This window comes from Cheilinus undulatus, linkage group 3 (genome assembly GCF_018320785.1).
Source record: "Cheilinus undulatus linkage group 3, ASM1832078v1, whole genome shotgun sequence".
In the NCBI taxonomy this organism is placed as follows: domain Eukaryota; kingdom Metazoa; phylum Chordata; class Actinopteri; order Labriformes; family Labridae; genus Cheilinus; species Cheilinus undulatus.
Window position 1 is genome coordinate 3,183,607 of NC_054867.1, and position 20,532 is coordinate 3,204,138.

At 39.4% G+C, this 20,532-nt stretch overlaps 1 protein-coding gene across 1 annotated transcript in view; it reads right to left on the reverse strand.

Annotated features, from left to right (window-relative positions):
• Positions 1 to 11,592: 11,592 nt before the first annotated feature.
• The window catches only part of si:dkey-43k4.5 (potassium voltage-gated channel subfamily S member 2), a 35,355-nt gene continuing 26,415 nt past the window's right edge, over positions 11,593 to 20,532 (reverse strand). The window contains exons 6-10 of the mRNA XM_041783408.1: positions 19,609 to 19,692; positions 19,364 to 19,525; positions 19,085 to 19,168; positions 13,086 to 13,178; positions 11,593 to 12,484 (exon numbers count right to left, since the gene is read on the reverse strand). Of these exons, the coding sequence (XP_041639342.1) occupies positions 11,999 to 12,484; positions 13,086 to 13,178; positions 19,085 to 19,168; positions 19,364 to 19,525; positions 19,609 to 19,692 (909 nt within the window). The 3' untranslated portion in view covers positions 11,593 to 11,998. The remainder of the gene's footprint in view (positions 12,485 to 13,085; positions 13,179 to 19,084; positions 19,169 to 19,363; positions 19,526 to 19,608; positions 19,693 to 20,532) is intronic.

Sequence of the window (20,532 nt, forward strand, 5' to 3'; positions counted from 1 at the left end):
TTTTCACTCATTTTTTGCCAATTTTTGACCATTTTTGCCACCTGTAACTATTTTATTTGTCATTTCTCAACAGTTTTTGCCACTTTTTCTTCCCATTTTTGTCATTTCTCACCCATTTTTACCACTTTTTGACCATTTTTGCCACCTTTGACTCATTTTTATTACCTCTTTAACCTGATTTTGCCGATTTTCACCACTTAGATTGTGGTTGTTGCAAAGATATTTTTCAACAATTTGGCTCTTTGGTTGAGCAGGGTTGAGTAACACCGGTCTAGAGTAAACATGACAAGTCCAGAATTGAGTAAATGGAAGTTGAAGAACCTGATCATCATTGTTCAGAAATTTGAAAAGAAGGTGGAAAAAGTAAGCGTAGCGATTCAGCTGTGTTGGATTTGTTAGGGAAGATTTGAGACATTCGAACTGAAGAGTATTTTATATCTTAATGGGAATAAACCTGGAAGGATAGAAGTAAAAAGTAATGCTGAACATGGAGAACTTTCCTTTCAAAATATATTCGAATGAAAGTTTCCAATCAGACTTGATTTCTCAAGTTCTTGATTTCGTACATGTAAATTAATGCTGAAAAAAAAACCACCATCGCTGTATTCTTTTGACACATTCGTCATCTTTGTTTTCTAAATTAAGTTTTAAGTGTTTCAGAGGAAAGGGAATCCAAATATTTGAAGTTTTCTCATCTTTTGATGCCTTAAAATGTGAAAAAAAAAAAAAAATACTTTTTTATATTTTCTTCATGCAGATGGAGCACAGCAGCATGTTTAAGAAATGAAGCTTTTCACATAACGTTTAAAGGAAAGCACAAAAAAGAGTGAGGCTGTTTCTCCTCGTGTCCACTTTACTCTGAAGGTCTGGAAGATTCAGATGTTTCACTCCAGTAGGTTGTTTTTTGTTTTTTTTTTTTATTTCCTGGGCAGCGGTAGGATCAATAATTTGTTTTTATTTCATAGATCAATACAGAATCCCTATGCAGGCAGTGATTTAAACTTTACATTAGACTCCAGTTTCCAGTGATGACGGGTCTGCTATGATCAGACTATAATGGACAGCATCAACACTCGGTGTAAAAGCCCAACGCTTCCTAAGAATGAATCGATCTAAACTCTCAGACCCTGTTTGGACAATGCATGAACACACAGCTCAGTAATAATAAGAGACAGTCTACTGGTACCCATCAGCTCTTCATTTGGTACTATTTTGTGTTTTTATTTCTTTAAAACAACAGAAAAATGGAACCAAAAGGAAAACAGCTCTAAAAAAGGAGCCAGCTCTTAGAACTACCTCGTCTCTGAACAACACATCCTAACTCCTTCTTTATGTTTGGTGTTTAAGTTATTTCAAATGTTGTGATACCAAATTAGATTTAATCGCTAATAGTTTATCAGCCTGTCCTCTAAAAGCCTGTTTATGACAACATGAGGGAGAAAAGCTGTTAAAAAGGCACCACTAGTCTCTCAGGCCCCCATTCATTATTACCAGCGTGTCAGAGATACAGAGCCACAGAAAGTCGTCTAAAGCAGAGGTTCTCTGATCAAACAGCCGTAGGACCCGTCTCTTCCTCTGTTGCGCGAATTTGTGGCCAAATTTTCTGGATTTTTCCAACCACTAAAATTCCTTTTCCAAGTCCTGTTTTCTAACAGCAATTGTAACTTGAGATGCAGGATTTTGTCAGTATGATATCAGTGTTAGCAGATATTAGCTTTAAAGTGAATTTCTGTTTCAGCACATATGACATTTTCTGCCCGTGTCCATATGAGAGGGGTGTGGCTAAAGACCGTTAATCTGAGACACCATGTATCTCAGAAAGGCAGAGCAGTTATTTACCAGTTCAACGTATTTCCAGTTTCAGGTTATTTTTGTTTATCCACCTTTATTCATAAACAAAGTCTGGCAGTTACATTCATAAAAGAACCACATAGCAAACATAAATGATTCACAAATAAAACAGAGAGAAAGGTCAAAGGTCAAATCTAGGATTAAATTATGTATAGACATGTTTTAGAGGTAGTTACACAAATGGTGGCTCACTTTAGCTTCTTTAGCTTTAGCTAAAACTAACATAGCTAGCCAAGGTACTTAAGTTAGCTTAAGCAGTCTGAGCTTAAGCAAATGTAGCTAAAGCTAACGTAGCTATGTAGATAACGTATCTTCATAGCTGCTTTGTGAGCTTGGCTTTAGCTATGTTGGCTGTATAGCTACATTGCCTTGTTAGAAAATATTGCTAATGCTAACCAAGCTATGCAGATAATGTAGGTATGTGGCTTACATAGCTGCTTTGTGAGCTTAGCTTTAGCTATGTTAGCTGTATAGCTATGTTAGCTACATAGCCTAGTCAAAAGCTAAGTTAGCTTCGTTAGCAATGTGAGCTTTAGCAAATATAGCTAAAACTAAAATAGCTATGCAGATAATGTAGGTATGTGGCTTATGTAGCTGCTTAGTGAGCTTAGCTAAGTATCTCTGTTAGCCAGTGTAGCTAATGGAGCTAATATAAGCTGTGCTTGCTGCATTAAAATGTTTTGTTTTTTTTTTTTTGTTTGTTTTTTGTTTTTTTGTTTGTTTGTTTTTTGTGTGATCAGGTTTTTAACTTTTAAGTTTAGGTATCTTAACACTTAGCCTAACCCAGGGGTGTCAAACTCAATCACAGCAGGGGCCGGATTCTGAATTTAGGTCTGGCCTGAGGGCAGGGTCAACATTTTAACATAAACTGTCAACCTAATTATCAACCAGCAATGAGTTATTGAAAAAAAAAAACTAAGCACTAATGAAAAATGATTTTGAGATTTAAAAAAAAAAGAAAAAGTCAAAATAATGTTTTAGAGGGCAAATACATAAAATAGAAAGTCCAGACCACACTTTAGAGATAATAAGATAAATATCCAGATAAATAGAATATAAGATAAAAATTCAAAATCATGAGTTTTAAAGGTCAAAATAGGATTTGAAATTTTATATTGTGAAATGTAAAGGTCAAAATATGGGATAAAAAGTCAGAATTAAAAGTTTAAGTAGTAATTGTGAGATGTAAAATTGAAAATCTAATATGAAAACAAATTAATTTCTTTCCTACATATCTGACTTTTTAATTACATTCAAGCTTTACTTTTTCACATTTTTCTGAATTTAGGATATTTTAAATCAAGTTTACATTAATACAGCAGGAAATCTACAGACCTCATGCTGCTGGGACAATTATAATTAAAATATAATATGATCTTGTGGGCCAGGTGTAACTGTACCATGGGCCGAACCATGGGTCACCCCTGGCCTACCTTAACCTTAAGTTTTATCCCACTTTATTTTGAAAGTTTAGCAAGTGTTTCTGTTCTGAGATCCTGGGCATCAGAGATGAATGGTCTGCAGCCATACTGTCTTGATCTACTTCCGTATTGGTGTATCAGCAAAAATCCAATATTGAACATCCCTAGTTTCTACCCAACCGTTGACATCTGAATGCAGATCCTCTGTTTTTAGAGTAAATAACCTGGAAAATGTCCTTTCTTTTTTGGTTCCACTTGTCCCTCACAGCAGGAATTTTTCCTATTTCCTTTCAGTCGGTTTAGGAATGAAAGAGGGGAACTAGCATGGGGTATCACAGGGTGAATAGCGTCAGTGTTTGTGTTCACACATGCAGCTCCTCCTGGTAAATTCAGGACATTATCTGCAGTTTTGTGCACATGTGCACAGGGATTTATATCCCTGGTCTTACGTCAATTTCTAAATTAATATTCAAGATGATCTCGATTGATGTATGCCAGTATCTCAAGATAACACTTGTTCCTATGATTAAGTTTCTTAAGATCTTCAGGAAACAAACTTGTTCTTGATGAAAGATTCATCAAGAAAACAATTACTCGTCATTCTGAGAAACCAGAGTAAAATAATATGGATGGATGTCCTCTTAGGGCTTCTGTTGAACAAACTTCACTGAATCTAATGCCCAGATGCAGACAGATATTCAGACTCCCCTTTGTTTCATTTGGAGCTTCAGCTTCAGTCCGATTAATCTGCTGAAGTTAAAATTTTAGAGAAATGTTTTAGGGGATTATTTACTGCCCATTCCCTCTGCCTTCGTCTGACCATCAGTGCCCTTCTGTCTTTTCATTTGACTTTTTATTTCTATGTCCAGCTTCTGCTGTACTTCTTCACTGAGCTATAAAAACGCCTGCATGGACAGATTTATGGCGAAGATTCAACAAAGCTTTTATCTGCTGGATTTATGAGTCTGATCTGGCACGTCGGACTGAACCAGACTGTGCCAGGAAGACGAAGACTAAAGCTCGCCGTCGATCCGACACTGATTTACTTCTGACATTCCTCGGAGCCGCTTGAACGCTCATCGCTCACGTCTGCTGCAGAAGCACAGACGGGAGGATTTCTATTTTTCTATGTAGGTTTAGAGGAGACGCAGATGACAGGAGTCTGTGTCGGAGTGGAAAAGCAGCTTCTCAGGTCATGAAACTCCTCAGGGTGTAAAATAACCACAGAGCATGTGTGTACATACCAGGATCACTCTGCTGTGTTTCTATATCCTGATACATCTGGTGAGTTTATCCCCAAAAGGAGACGTTTTTCATTAAGTTATTTCTAAACGTTTCTTCACAGACGTCTGATGATTTTGGGGACAAACTCTTCAGAATAATATCTTAAACTCTATCAAGGTGTGAGCACAATTTCTGTCTCCTTCTCTGTCTGTGTTACAAAAACAAAAGGATTTTTTAACTGTCTGCCTTATTTTGAAGTTCTGCTGTTTGTTTTATTTTGAAAAACAGAAATTTGCTGTACTGGTTTGATTTTGGTTTGATATCAGTGAACAAAGGGAAAAGTTTAAAATAATGGAACTTGATTTTGATTTAAAAATGTGATATTTGAGCTATCTGATCAGGAATGTAGTCGCAATCACTGGAGACGATTTTCAACAGAATTAAACTTTTCTGATGTTTTGGTATTTGCTTTAAAGTTTGATTTATTTCTGCCTGGATGATGAGCTTTAAAGCAGCAGGTGATATTCATATAAACTCATTACACATAGAGTGAAATATTTCAAGCTTTTATATCTTGAAATGTTGATGATTATGGCTTACAGATAATGAAAACCCAAAATTCAGTGTGTCAGAAAATGAGAATATTGTTAAAAAAAAAAAAGTTCAATACTGTAAAGTCATGGTGTCACACCCTAATCAGCTAATGAACTCCAAACACCTGCAAAGGTTTCCTGAGCCTTTAAATGGTCTCTCAGTCTGGGTCAGTAGGCTACACAATCATGGGAAAGACTGCAGACTTGACAGATGTCCAGAAGACAGTCATTGATGTTAACTATAATAAACACGACGTTTATCCGGTGCAGCTCACATAGCTTTATTCACCCTCGAGGTCCACAACAACACAGACAGTAAATCACCTCACCCATTTACCATCCTCCCCAGCGCTCCCTCGCGCCCATGTACAAAACAAATCAAACAATGTAGAGGAGAAATACATATTAACAATTGACACCCTCCACAAGGAGGGTCAGCTACAAAAGGTCATTGCTAAAGAAGCTGCTTGTTCACAGAGTGCTGTATCCAAGCAGATTCATAGAAAGTTGAGTGGAAGGAAAAAGTGTGGTAGGAAAAGGAGCACCAGCAGAAGGGAGAACTGCAGCCTTGAGAGGATTGTCAAAAATCTATTCAGGAATTTGGGGAAGCTTCACAAGGAGTGGACTGAGGCTGGAGTCAGCGCATCAAGAGCCACTACACAGACCAATCCTAGACATGGGGTGCTTCTTGTTACAAAGTTTTGTCCATCCTGACCCGGAAATGGTTCTCCGTCCGCCATGATGAAGGATCTTCCAACTCCTTAAATGCACCTGGAGGAGGCGAGGATCAAGGAAGGAAGCAGCTCTGGGAGGAGCGTTGAGCGAGGAAGCTCTGGTGTATCCTCCACAGAAGTCTTTTTACCAAAGGTGCAATGTGATTGGTTTGGAGGCGCCGCACCTCTGCACGGTTCATGACTGTTTATATTCTTACAGCACTTATTTTCTTGAAATAAAACCCTTAAACAAAGATAGATTAAATAATAAATATGTTTATGTTTTAACTTTATACAGGATGATATAATCTGACAGAATTTCGGCCTCACTAAGGCAGAAGTTTGTTTATTGTTCCTACTTAACTGAGAAAAATCAACAAACTGACAGAGCTCTGTGAGTTACTGATCAGATTACAGACTATGTGAAAGAGAGCCTCAGTTATCAGCTGATAAAAATGGATCTGTATGTTACATAGATGAGGATATTAACAATGATTAAATGGTTGAGTTTATAAACCTAAAACATTTCTTTGATAATCAGATATGTAATATAAAGACCGCTTTTCTTAATACATTTTATTGCTAACTTTTTTTTTTTTTACTATTTTTATGGTGAGTCATCATAAAGGTTTTTGAAATGATTTTAAATACTGGACTGCTAATGTTCGGGCTATGAGGTGAATCAGCTGATCAGCCCATCATCAGTACCTGTCGCTCAGACTGTGAAGTGAAGGAGTTCTTATTCATTAAGTTGTGCCTCCTCTCTCCTCCTGTCTCTTCCTCACATCTCTCTTTCAGTTCCTTGCTGGGTGGAGCTAAGACGTGGGGAAACAACGGGAATGAAGAAGGAAGGATACCAAAATGTGAAATGAGAAAGACCTCATGTCTACAAATGTGGCATTCCTCATGTCAAGCCACTCCTGAACCAGAGACGTCAGAAGCGTCTTACCTGGGCTGTGGAGAAAAAGAACTGGACTGTTGCTCAGTGGTCCAAAGTCCTCTTTTCAGATTAAAGTACATTTTGCATGTCATTTGGAAATCAAGGTCCCAGAGTCTGGAGGAAGAGTGGAGGGGCACAGAATCCACGTTGCTTGAAGTCCAGTGTGAAGTTCCCACAGTCAGTGATGATTTGGGCTGCCATGGCATCTGCTGGTGTTGGTCCACTGTGTTTTCTGAAGTCCACAGTCAATGCAGCCATCTACCAGGACATTTTAGAGACCTTCATGCTTCCTTCTGCTCACAAGCTTTATGGAGATGCTGATTTCATTTTCCAGCAGGACTTGGCACCTGCCCACACTGCCAAAGGTACCAAAAGCTGGTTCAATGACCATGGTGTTACTGTGCCTGATTCTGACCTGAACCCCATAGAGAATCTATGGGAGGAAGATGAGAGACACCAGACCCAACAATGCAGATGACCTGAAGGCCGCTATCAAAGCAACCTGGGCTCCCATTACACCTGAGCAGTGCCACAGGCTGATCGCCTCCATGCCACACCGCATTGATGCAGTAATTCATGAAAAAGGAGGCCCAACCAAGTACCAAGTGCATAGAAATGAACATACTTTTCAGAAGCCTGACATTTCTGTTTAAAATTTCTTTTTTTTCTTGATCTTATGTAATATTCTCATTTTCTGAGACACTGGATTTTGGATTTTCATAATCTGAAGCCATAATCATCAACATTTCAAGAAATACAGGCTTGAAATATTTCACTCTGTGTAATGAGTCTATATAATATACGGGTTTCACTTTCAGAAATGAGTGACAAAAAATATTGAACTTTTTCATGATATTCTAATTTTTTGAGATGTGCCTGTAATGTATCATATTTTTATAGCCATCGTATGAAAAGTGCATATTTTGCAGCTTGATTGTGACTAATATTAAAAGTCTCTACGGGTTAATCACACAATGTCCATTTGAACATTTAAAGACTATGAGAGAGGAGTTTGGGACTCTGAGTGTGTGTCGGTTTATTTCAGTCTGCATGTGTAACATGTTTCTACAACAGAGGTGAAGGATTAATAAAGTACATCCTCATCCTTCTGTAAAGGAGTCAAACAAAGGAAGCTGAGGACATTAAAACGTGCCATCAGGATCATCTGTGCTGTGATTGGATGCAGGAACCATCAGTGTTCCTAAAGGACAGCATGTCATCCACCGTCTGACGGCTGGAGGTGATGGTAGATGACAGATTGACGGTTGTGATCCATCATCCTGTGAACACAGCGGACGTTTCACAAAGTCGCACTGTGAATGAACTCCACGGCACTGAACCAGCCCGCCGTTTTTAAAGAGAGAGGAGGCTGAGGTTCTGAAGAGTACTCTCACAGATTGATTCATGTTTGATTTTCTGTTCTGACTTCTTCTTGAAGCTTTATTTAAAAACTGATGATGATGGTTGACGATCTTAGATTCATTAACGACTGTCCTATAGATAAATCCATCACTGTTGTGATATCTCACTATAAAATCTACATGTTTGTAGGAGAGCTAGCTGAAGCTATGAGCTTTATCCTCCCTTGAAGATGACTTTCTAAAGAGCTTTATTTTTGTTAGGTAAAGCGCATTAGGAAGAACCTGCGCTGTGCCAATGGCCCACACCCTCACCCACTGGATGAGTTTCTGAAGCCCTGAGCAGCTGGACAAGAGAGATCACAAGACAAGACAAATACGAGTTCACACAGGACAGTTTACATTTCTGAGGGTGATTTATTCTCTTCAAAACTTAATTGTGATTATTTTGTTTCTACCATGGATGATTTTTCCCAGTATTCCTTGGTATCTACAGCATCCACGAGGAGATGCCGCCACATCTGTGATCATGGACTGCAGATGGAGGGCATCGAAACTCTGAGTGACACCGGAGATGCTGACTCTGCACGTGCACTGTTAATGGGTGAAACATAAAAACTCAAAGTTCTCCAGAAGCTCTAGACTGCTGTAGCCCCAAACACACCAGTGCCACACCATCACTAAACATCACATGGTGTGCCACATTTGCTTTCCCAACACACACCGACAGCAGTGCAACCACGGTCAAACACTCCACCAGCCACTGCGGGGCCAGGTTAATCTAAAGCTCGATAGGAGCAGAGGTATTTCACCAGCAGCCAAAGCCTGTCTCTTATTCCACGACTCAAACGAGATGACACTAATTTCTTTTCTGTGCCCTCAAACAGAACTGCTACTATAGCAGCCAAGATGGACAAACAGCACTGCTCTCAGGAGAACTCTCCACCCACCATGGCTGGCTGCGCAAGGAATATAAAACGGTGTAAAGTGCCTCTGCCCATCCACATGTCTTGCCGCTGCCTGTCTAGGTTTGTTCATAGAGAACAATGGGGGTGATTGGAAGCACGTCGGATGGTGCCGGTGGGTTCTGGGGTCTAAAGACTGAAATAGCTGAAGCTGCTGGTTCATCAACAATAGTTGGCAATCAATTTTTTTCAATCATCAGTTATTCCAAATATAGGTGTGTATATAATGAGAGAAATTGCATTAGATGAAAAACCTGTTCAGAATTTTCCCAGAGTGCCCTTGGGCATTTTCTTTGGACTTAAAGTAACAGGAGACTGTGTAAAAATGATTAGACACTTCTGCACCATGAGTGAAGTTACCCACTCAGTTAGTCACCTTCTACCTACAGGGGTGTATGTCAGTTCTGTGTGGCTGCTGTGTTAAATTCGATTGAAGAGTCCTTCTTAGTCCAGTGTTTACCTCTCCTCCTTATACTGAGTCCCTCAGCCTAGCCTGTCTCCATGGTTGGACCTCATTTGAGTGAAAAAGTGTCCAAAGTTTTATTGTATTAAGCCACAATAAACATGGTGATTAAGTTGAAAGTTGTAAAATATATTTAGAAATTTTAATTTGAAATGTAACAAATGTATATGAGTTTATTGTAGTTGTTAAATTATGGTACTTTGTACTCTGAAAATTGGGTGAAATATTCACAAACAGTGTAAATATAAACCTCAGTTTACTAAGTGGATTCTAAAGGGTACTCACAAGAAAATTTGAAGGATTATGTTTTCTAAAAAGGATGTTAGATTATGAAATCCTGTGGTTTTCCATCTCTAAAATTTTCCACGTGTAACTGGTTGTGTTGATAGAGATTTACGGTCAGGAGTCGGCGCACTGAGATCAGACCAGATGTTTTGTGGATTCTCATTCCCGTCTTGGTAAAGCTGTTCTACGCGGATTGAAAATCAGAGAAGTGTGGACCTTTCTGGCACACGCTCTGGAGTTGTAACATCTGACAAGAAAAGGAGCAATTTGCTTCTTACCCCAAAATCCCACAACCTACATCTGCACTGCGGTCCACTCACGAGGCGGACATCAGAGCAAATCGCTCTTTCTCGAGTCAGTCTTTGCAATTCTGCTGCAAACACACTGATCCATCTCTGGCACGCCCCAGATGTACCACGCTGCTCTGCTCGAGAAAACAGTTAGGTCTCCTTTTTTGGTGCAGACCACGGTCAAAATTCAACAATCCACATACAGCAGATCAGCCCAAACAGGAGGAAGAACAACAACTATAAGGCCCTGTTCACACAGAGATTTATTCAGGAGTATACGCAAAAGTTTTTTGTCATATCTGCGTTTCATCCACATGGAAACAGCGTTTTGGGTGACTGGAAACGATACTTTTTGAAACAGGGTCCCAGAGTGCAGATATCCATAAATGACTACTGTTTCATCTCCGTGTGGACAGCCAACTGCATCTTTCTTGAAACTATTACATCACACATAGGGTAGCTCTCTTAAGACACCTGCGCTGGTCCGGCCAAAACAACAATGGCGGATCACGGGGTTATGTCCGTGCTGCAGAAGCTACTGAGCTTGTTATGGCTTTTACAGAAAAATCTGATGCTCCTTTACCACCACTGTGAAATGCACACACCATATGTTCTTAAATCCAACACAGAGAACAAACAGAAGGGTAACTAGAAGAAAGTTTGTGTCAGTTTTCTGTGATATCTCTGTTGGTGCAGCTCTGTGTCAGCATTACAGCGCCATGTACAGGCTTGGCATATGCACTACAGGGTTTCAGTCCTTTTCATTGGTTCTGTGCTTACGCGGATATTTCCTGAAACGATCCCATCTTTACGGAAAACTTTTTCAAAACAAAATGGCAATATATCGTTTTCGTCTCCATGTGGACAGGGCCTTAAATACACAAAATACACAATACAACACAATGCACCGATTCCCCAGTAGTTCATAATGACAGTATCAGCATTACGTTCATTCTGTGGTACAAGCTCCAGGTCAGTCAGTGGATCACAGAGCTACTATGGTGCCACTGGCGAAGAAAACAACAGAATTTTACATGAAACCACACATCCTCTGTAACAAACATAAACCTTTAAACTTCCTGCTTTACTCGCCCATGGTAGAAGCTAAAAAAATTTAATAATATTGAAATGAACAGCAACTTGACCCCAGAAAGGCAACGTAATCTGTTGTTTACTCTGTGTGGACTAGCCCATGATCTTGTGATCCTGAGCAGCAGTGCTCCTGGAAAGCTTCTAGTCGGTGATGAATACCTTTCCAGGTATGCAGCACTTTGCACAGTGCAGACTGATTATGTGGAATTTGAGGGTTACGGTCAGGACAAACATAAACAGGAAGTACACAGCAAAGAAGCTTTGACTTCCTGAAAAGTCGTCACACCTTGAATTTCTCTGGGTTCTGCAGGTGGATAATCAGGTAAGCTCCAGTGATCAGATCATGATGGTTTTATTAGTGAGCATGTAAACATAGTGAGTGTGTCATGATATTTTTTATTTGGCTGATTTATTTAAGTACATGCTTTTTTCAGTTCAGTCCACATCATTCCTTCAGTACAGCAGGCCTGGATGTGTAATTATCTTCATTTTAACAGAAACACACCAGAGAGAAATAAAGTCCTCCTGAAACATCCAACATGCACAAATAAATATGAGCAAACTACGTCAGAGCATTCTGGAAGACCTGAAGGTGAGCTCACCTTCAAATGTTGACTCATTCATTCATTTATAGTAGAAGAAGAATCTGATTAAAGAGCTCCTTCTTTATGTCCTTTTGTTCAGACGGTCAAGTCGTTTGGATGTCGGCCATCTTTGTTCTACATCTGTCTGCCTTTGTCTCAGTCCAAGCTCTCAAGGATTTCAGTCTGATTTGAAAACCCAGATCAGTTTTCTCTAAGCTGTCACAGCCTATTCAGCTCCTCCCTCCTGGGGATGGAGGTGTAGGACGGATGCTCCACGTAGCTGTAGTTAATCACTCCTCCATCATCCTCATAGTCCACATCATCATCCTCATCTTCATCATCGATATCGTCTGTATCGTCGTCATCCAGACATCGGCTGTCAGCGTCCGACCCCTCCTCTTCTTCTTCATCCTCCTCATCCTCATCGTCATCCTCCTCCGGCTCCTCCTCGCAGCTTATCCTCAGCTTCCTGCGGTGGTTGTTCCTCACAGAAGCTTCCAGAGCTTTCTGTCGTCTGTAGAAGTGGGAAAACTTGTTGAAGATGATGGTGATGGGCAGCGCCACCACCAGGGTGCCGCCAAGAATGCAGCCACTGGCCGCCAGCTTCCCAACCACAGTGACAGGTACCACGTCCCCGTATCCTACCGTGGTCATGCTGACTGTCCCCCACCACCAGCAGGCCGGGATGGTGTCCAGACCCACGTCCTGAAACACGGACAGGAGGAGAGGATTCAGGTTACCATGACAACATCGGTTAGCTCAGGACTTTACTTATCAACCGCTGGGATTAAAAGGTCAACAAGGAGGTCATGTTGGAGAACCTGCCTTCCTCATTGTGTCCATAGCATCATTTATAAATATGTCTGTGTGCCTCAGAATATTCCGGTACATTTCACCAAGAAAACATGAAAACACTTATGTATCAAACATGCATACAGCAGAAATCTGGCTCATTTCCATGCACGGATCGACATTTATCAATCAAGCAGAGATCTAAACTTGTATCCTCATATTCTCATCCCATAGCCGATTCACTGTGCAGCATAAATCTGGAGATTTTAGATGTGAAATGGCTTTAAAATGTATTTAACATAATGACAATGTTAGCAATATTGCTTTTTAAATGTCAAACTGTGTGAGCTTTCAGCCGATTCCCTCTGTTTATATCTGATGAATGAATGTCTCTTTATTGATTGACTTTAAAAAATAGATTATTAATAATTTTTAAAGTTTCAGAAACATTCTGATGGATTTAAGCAGACATAAATTACAGTTTTAAAGAACAAACTAGTGGTGTGCTAGTCACCTCTTCATATTCAGCGGTGTAGGCGATCCCAGAGAAGACGGAGACTCCGACAGCGAGGTAGAGCAGCAGGATGCCGACTTCACGGTAACTGTGCTGCAGAAACAACATGGAGAGAGGAGTTTAGTAAATATGAACGTCTCACAGGCAGAAACAGCAGGTTAGTAAATACCGTTTACAGCTTTAAAAAAGCATCATTCCTTTCATCGTCCTGTTTTTCTCTCCATCTTTATCTAGAAGAAGAAACAGTCCACTGAGTTTAAGTTGGATCGTCCTGGGGCTGGAGCCAGTCCTAGCTGGCACTGGGCGAGAGTCCAGAGGACTGGTCACCAGTTGATGGCAGGGCTGACAACCAGGCACACCCACTCTCACATCTACGGCCAATTTAGAGTTACCAATTAACCTAACGAGCATGAAGAAGCTGGAGAACCTGGAAAGAACCCTCTCATGCACAGGGAGAACATGCAAACTCCACATAGAGAAGGGAACCAGGAACCTTCTGTGCCGCCGTGCAGCCTGAGTTTTCAGTTAGACACCTGGATTCTGTCTGAGGGAAACACTACCTTCGGAGATTTTAACTTTATTTTTTTCACAAAGTGTATCTTGAAGTGCTCTTTTTGTGAAGTTTGGAGAGGACCACAGATCTCAGATGTCCCCTCTTGCAGACCACTACTGTGAGATGCTACTTCAGATATGAAGTAATGGAATTTAACTGGTACATTTTCACCATTTTAGATTATTTTTTTAATGCAACTTTATTCTTAAACAAAGTCTGACTGTTACATGCATGAAATAACCACATTAACAAATTACAGACTAAACATTTCACAAGTGAATTAGAGAAAAGGTCAACGGTGTAATCCAGTGTTAAATTAGACATAGCTGTGCTAGCTACATTCCTTTTACTAGCTACATAGCTCAGTCCTGAGCTGATGTTAGTCTGTTCTCACTCGTCATGACAGAAAACTGTCTCCTTTCAGAGATCCTGATCAAGGAAAGATCATAATTCATGGTACAAGCTTTTCCAGTAGATACTCTGTGCTCTCATAGTAAACTTTACATTCATGAAGTAAAACAGTAATGCCACTTTTACTTGAGTGCAACCGTCTCCTGGTTATGACAACCATTAAGCATTAAATAATCTCTTTTTGATAACAAAAAGACACGTTTTTAAAAGGTAAATAACCAAAAACTGAAATGATGGTGCAATCATTTCCTTAAAAGATGATAATAAAAATAAAATATATTTATGAATTACATATTCACAGAGTGTTATCTTAGGAAGGGAGGGTTCAAATAAAAAACATATTTCGAAATCAGTGAAGAACATTCTAAACTTTATATTTAAAGATCTCTACAGTTATATAAGTATTCAGTCTTAATTAAATAACTTGTTAAAATTATACACGTAATAATTTTCTTTATTTCCAGTCTATTCCAGTGAAAGTGATTTAGGTAACTGTAATGTTTTAAGAAGTTTCTGTGAGGTTTGATGAAGAAAGGAGGCCAAAGAAGGAACAATGATTCAGGCATGAATCAAGAGTTAGAATTAAAACACAAACATTCATTTTTCCTTCACAGCCTCTAACACCAGCACCTTTAAACTGTAGTATTGATGGTGAGCTGCTATTTTATATGCAGACTGTGCTCCTCTCTGTTTATAATCGATGAGATTGAAACGTGACCTTTACTCTCACATACAGCTCATGTGGAGTGGTGTTCATGTCATAAAACCCAGGAGGAGCTGCTCATGGCAGACCGTGGTTACTGATTATGGATCAGATGAAGCTCTGCAGGAGAAAACGATACTCTTTACCTACTACAGACGGAGAAATGAGAGTAGAAGTCACCAGGGAAGGTTTGATTTTAGAGAAACATTCCTCGTACATTTTCAAACAAAGACAAGTAGAAGTAGTCAGAGCTTTATTCATTTTGGTTTTAAAACTTGTTGATTTAACCAAGATCATGACTGCATGTCAGAGGCCTAGACAAACAACCAGTCTGAAAGCAACTTCAGTTTTTCGTGCTTGGATGTTTCACATATAACCAGTTAGCTGCTTGCTATCTTGTTAGCAAGATCAGAAAAAAACAGCTGAGAAGACCTGTTGTCTTCTAGGACTGCAGAGGCGAGCATGCTCCTCTCAATAAATCACTTCAGTTGTTCTGCATGTATCCTGGGACAAGAACACTAGTCCAGGTAAAAAAGCCATAACTGTCGCCTATCTGTGCATCATAAAGCAGAGTCTATTTGGCAGCTATTTTTTATTTTAGTCCTAGTTTTAGTCTTTAAATGAAATTCATTTTAGTTTTAGTCACATTTTAGTCATTTCTACCCTTTTTAGTTTTCATCAACGAAAACTCAAATAATTTTAGTCTAGTTTTAGTCATCTCCAAGAAAATTAAACTTAGTTTTAGTCATCACAGATCTATTTTTGTTAGTATTAGTCTAGTTTTTGTCATGAAAAAAGGCTGTCGACAAACATTTTTAGTCATAGTTTTAGTCGATGACATTGACACTGTGGTAAAGCACTCACTTTTTTTTTTTTTAATTTTGTCTCAAAGCAACATGAAATAACTTTCTGCTTAGAAATATTCACTTTAAAGTTGATCTTATTGTGCCTTGAGTAGGAAGAACTTCCACTGAGCACTACATCACCTGCTTTCAGCCCTTCACAACTTGTTCTCAAGGAAGAAGTGTGTACACCTTTATGACACTAGTTCACACACTAGCCTTCAGCTAACACACACTCGTATAAGGCTGACTGCAACTATCTGGGATGCCTGTTGAAATGTCTGACTGCCTGAGGGATTTTGTCATTATTGTTTTTTTTTTAAGTCAAATGTATTGTGGCATCTTAAATATACATAGCTGCATGCTTTCAATTATCTCTCTGTCTCTCCTCTTAATAATAATAATAATAATAATAATATTAAGAATAAGAATAATCTCTTCCTCTTCTCTGTATACATATGAAACTCTACAGACACTGATAGAGACAGACAGTGTCACTGGAGATTCAATGTTTTTTTTTGTCAGATATAAGTCTGTAATGGTAGTAAGTTAATACTAACAATAAAACACTAACTGTTAATGAAGTGTTTATTCTGAAATAAAATAAAAACTGCAGCAGCTTTCATGAACATTCCTAATTCTCCTCAGACAGGTGTATGAAAGTCTTTATATGTGTAAAATTAAGCTAAGTGATGAATTTATCTGTTAAAGATTTTTATCTGTGTCTCTTTCTCACTGCCTAAATAAACATTATTTAAAGTTTCAGTGTTCCTATCGTCTTTTATATCCGTTAATTATCAATAAACATCACATTCATCACATTCCCTGCAAATACAGATGTGTCAAATGTTTAAGTGGCATTCTCTTAACCACACAAATGGGGAGATTTCAATGTTTATTTGTTCCCCTTACACATATAGTATTAAGGGAATATTTAACAAATACACTGCCTGGCCAAAAAAAAAAAAAAGTCGCCACCCAGATTTAACTAAGCAAATAGGTATGAGCTTCCTAGTGGATAATTACTGCATGGGCGATTATCTTTCAGCTGGCAACAAGTTATTTAACCCCAGCTGATGCAATGAGTAACTTCTCATTTCTTAAACAATGGATTTTTTCTTCCCTAATGGCACGGGCATATTCCAAGATGACAATGCCAGGATTCATCGGGCTCCAATTGTGAAAGAGTGGTTCAGGGAGCATGAGACATCATTTTCACACATGGATTGGCCACCACAGAGTCCAGACCTTAACCCCATTGAGAATCTTTGGGATGTGCTGGAGAAGGCTTTGCACAGTGGTCGGACTCTCCCATCATCAATATTAGAATTAATGCAACACTGGATGGAAATAAATCTTGTGACATTGCAGAAGCTTATCGAAACAATGCCACAGTGAATGCGTGCTGTAATCAAAGCTAAAGGCGGTCCAACGAAATATTAGAGTGTGTGACCTTTTTCGGTGGCGACTTTTTTTTTTGGCCAGGCAGTGTATTTTTTCTTACAAAGCGCTCACAGACACACAGCTGGAGCACACACACACAGCGCTGATGCACTGATCCTCTGTGGTCAGAGAGGAGCTTTAAAAGGAGAAAGTTCTGCTGTTTATCCTCCAGTATTCTGAAACTTTTGCCCTCAACAGATAGAAGCCTGAAGTCTACACTACCGACATGTTAGCGTGTGTTTCATTGTAGGTGTGTGCGTGAGCGTCATGTTTGTGTGTGTGTCAGCGTTATGCAGCATGAAAGCAGACAAGAATCAGCAGCCGACACTGCAGCGTAAAAGACACACAAACAGCTCTTGTTTGTCCACTTTTCACAAAAGAGCTGCTGTGATTAAATCAGAGCTCTGCTAGCAGCCGTTGTTCACAAGCATCCACACAAGTTACAACTGCAGAAGCAACTGTCCTCTGCTGCGTGTCAGCTGAGGACGGTTATCCCTGTCCATTAATCTCGGATAACTGGAGACCTCGAAGGGCATTAACCCGCTTATACCATGGTCACTTACCAACGAAAATAATTAATAAAACTACTGATTTATAATTTCATATGTTTTGTGATCAAAATGGAAAGTTTTACAAAAACAACAATTTATTTCCCCTAGCAACACCTGAGGGCTTGACTAATAACTGGAATAGTCATTCCAATCCCATAACATTCTTAGGGAATGTAAACGTAATTCAGCACTCCAGTAAATAAGACGGGCCATAGATACCAAGTCACAACAGAACAAAAAAACTTGTCCGCTCAGAACAGATTTATCAATGAAAAGACATGAAGACGAGTGAGACTGAGAGTCATCCTTGGTCAGACTATAAACCTGTATGTTAACATGAACAGTCATCTGATAGAAAGCTTAGTTTTAGCAGACCAGCTGTTTGAATAAACACAATAATTCCTCCTTCTGCACTACGAGGTCACAGATGTGAAACAGAGCTGTCCACGCCCTGCAGGTGCTGATTCTCTATCAGACACATCAATATTTATCAGATATTATCATGCCGGTTTATCAGAAGCATTTCCTTTGGCTCTACAAAGAGATAATGGCTTCTTTTCTTTTGTTTTATGTTATTTGAATCTTCTGACAATAGTTTATAGCAGTTAGAACAGGAGGGAAGTGAGGTTTTTGCGACACTCACCTCTCAGAGTTAAGGTGAGCCTGGAAACAAGACGTACATCAGATATAGTAGATAAGAGCGTCTTACGTTACTGGTCTTTAACCTGGAGTCTGTCATTTTATTTATGTCACTGAAGTGATGGGTGATGCCGGTCCACAGGCTCCTTAGACTGGCAGCGATGTACTCCCTGCTCAGAAAATATGACCGTCTCAGGTTGCTATGGTTACTCCTAACGGAGTAACGGCTAACGGCTGCTGCGCATCAATTTGGAACAGTGAAATGATCTTTTGACCGGAACTACTTGTGAAGTTCAAATGGTGTCCATATATTAGAAGTTAATGGACACCAATGGAATTTTCCAGAGCCAATCAGAATCGAGTATTTACCAAGACCATGGTATAATTTGTAGTAATCACCCTCCAAGGATTTTTCTGTATGTTTCTGTCATTCCCAAACACAGACTCTGGGTTGTTTTCCAGTTAGATGAGAGATAAATATCATTGAGATGTGAAACAGTCTACCTGGTCTGTCAGGTTATTACCAAATAACGCTGCAGAGGTCACACTCATGTTACTGATCTGTATTATACACAACTTAAACTAAATAGCTGGCTGTATATTACTCTAAAGTTTGGCGTACTTTCTGAACATCCAGCTTCCTCAGAGTTGAAAATGTTCCGTAAAAGTAAAGTTATTCCAGGGTGAGTTTAAAGCCCTGCAGCTGAAGTTTCTCTGGTACTCAAAGGTCAATGAGAGAAAATAAAAATCAATACAAAGTTTTAAATATCCTCAAGGTTTCTGCGGGTGGTTAATGTCACCGAGTGTCTGCAGAGAGACAGGAAGTCAAGTGTTACATAATCCAGGTCCCTACTCACCCGCAGAGTCGCTCCCAGAGACCGCAGGCCTGTCGAGTGTCGCGCCAACTTCAGGACCCGGAAGATCCTCATTAACCTGAACACCTGAGGGAGAGGAGGGTAAGAAAATGTGTTATTCTGTTAGTTTGTGCAAAATGTAAAAGAGTTCAGCAGAAGTCTCTTTGGTTTAAAACCTACCAGAAACTTCATTTCTACAGGGAAATATTTATCCGCTTACTTTTTAAAGGGCACTTGTGTATATTTTGATTGATACTGAATAATGAATGGTGAAATCTGGACCTGTATGAGCCGTCCCAGGTCTCCCAGCTCAGACTCTGATCCCAGGGTCATGTCAAACAGCAGTGTGATGTAGATGGGGACCACAGAGACCATGTCAATGATGTTCAGAGGGTGGTGGAAGAACTTCCTCCTGTTTGGAGCGAGCAGCAGCCGCGTCACCACCTCAGAGACAGAAATAAAACTTTATTCACACGGAAGTCTCCACAGACGTCATTCTTTTTACCAGTTAAGACCTCATGTTTTACCTCAAAGGTGAACCAGCAGGTACAGAAGACCTCCAGAGCCTGCATGGTCGAGTCCTCCACCAGTTTCCCCTCGCTGTCAAACGTCTAAGAGAGAAACCAAAACATTCATGGGATAAAGGGATGTTAAAACACATTTATGATGTTTCAGGAATCTTTCTCAACAGGATATCTGAGAAACAAGAAGAACATTCTCCTGCAGAGAAGTCTGACCTCTGCAGCGTGCCGTTTCATATGTGTGGGGCTTCTTCTCTCTTAGAACCGCTCAGAAAATCATCGCAGCAGCTCAACATTATTCAGTATTTACAATCAGAAACCCAGGTGTGTTGCAACAGAGCATTTAGACCAGGGGTGTCAAACTCAATCACAGCAGGGGCTGGGTTCTGGATTCAGGACTAACCTGAGGGCCAGGGTCACCTTTTAAACCATAAACTGTCAACCTTGTTTCACCGGTAAAAAAATATGAAAAGAAAAAAACTAAGCACTGATGATAAATGATTTTGACATTTAAAAAATAAAAAAATAAGTTTAAAGGCTCACAATCAGAGAAATATACATTTATTAGTTCAAAAAGGTCAAAACACGAAATTGAAATAGAAAAATAATGTTTTTTTTATGGCAAATATATTAGAAAGAAAGTCAAAATCATGAGTTTAAAAGGTCAAAATATGAAATAAAATCTGTAATCATGAAATTAAAAGTCAAAATATAATTAAAAATTTTAAACTGTGAAGTCAAAGTTTAGATTTGAAAATCTGAGGTAAAATACAAAATAATTAGTTAAAAAGGTCAAAATATCACTTAAAAATTAGAATTATGAATCTTAAAGCTCAAAATATTATTTGAGAAGTCAAAACAATGGGATTTATAGATTTTTCCCTAAATATCTCATACGTATTTCACCGTCACAGCTCCTCTCTGGGCCAG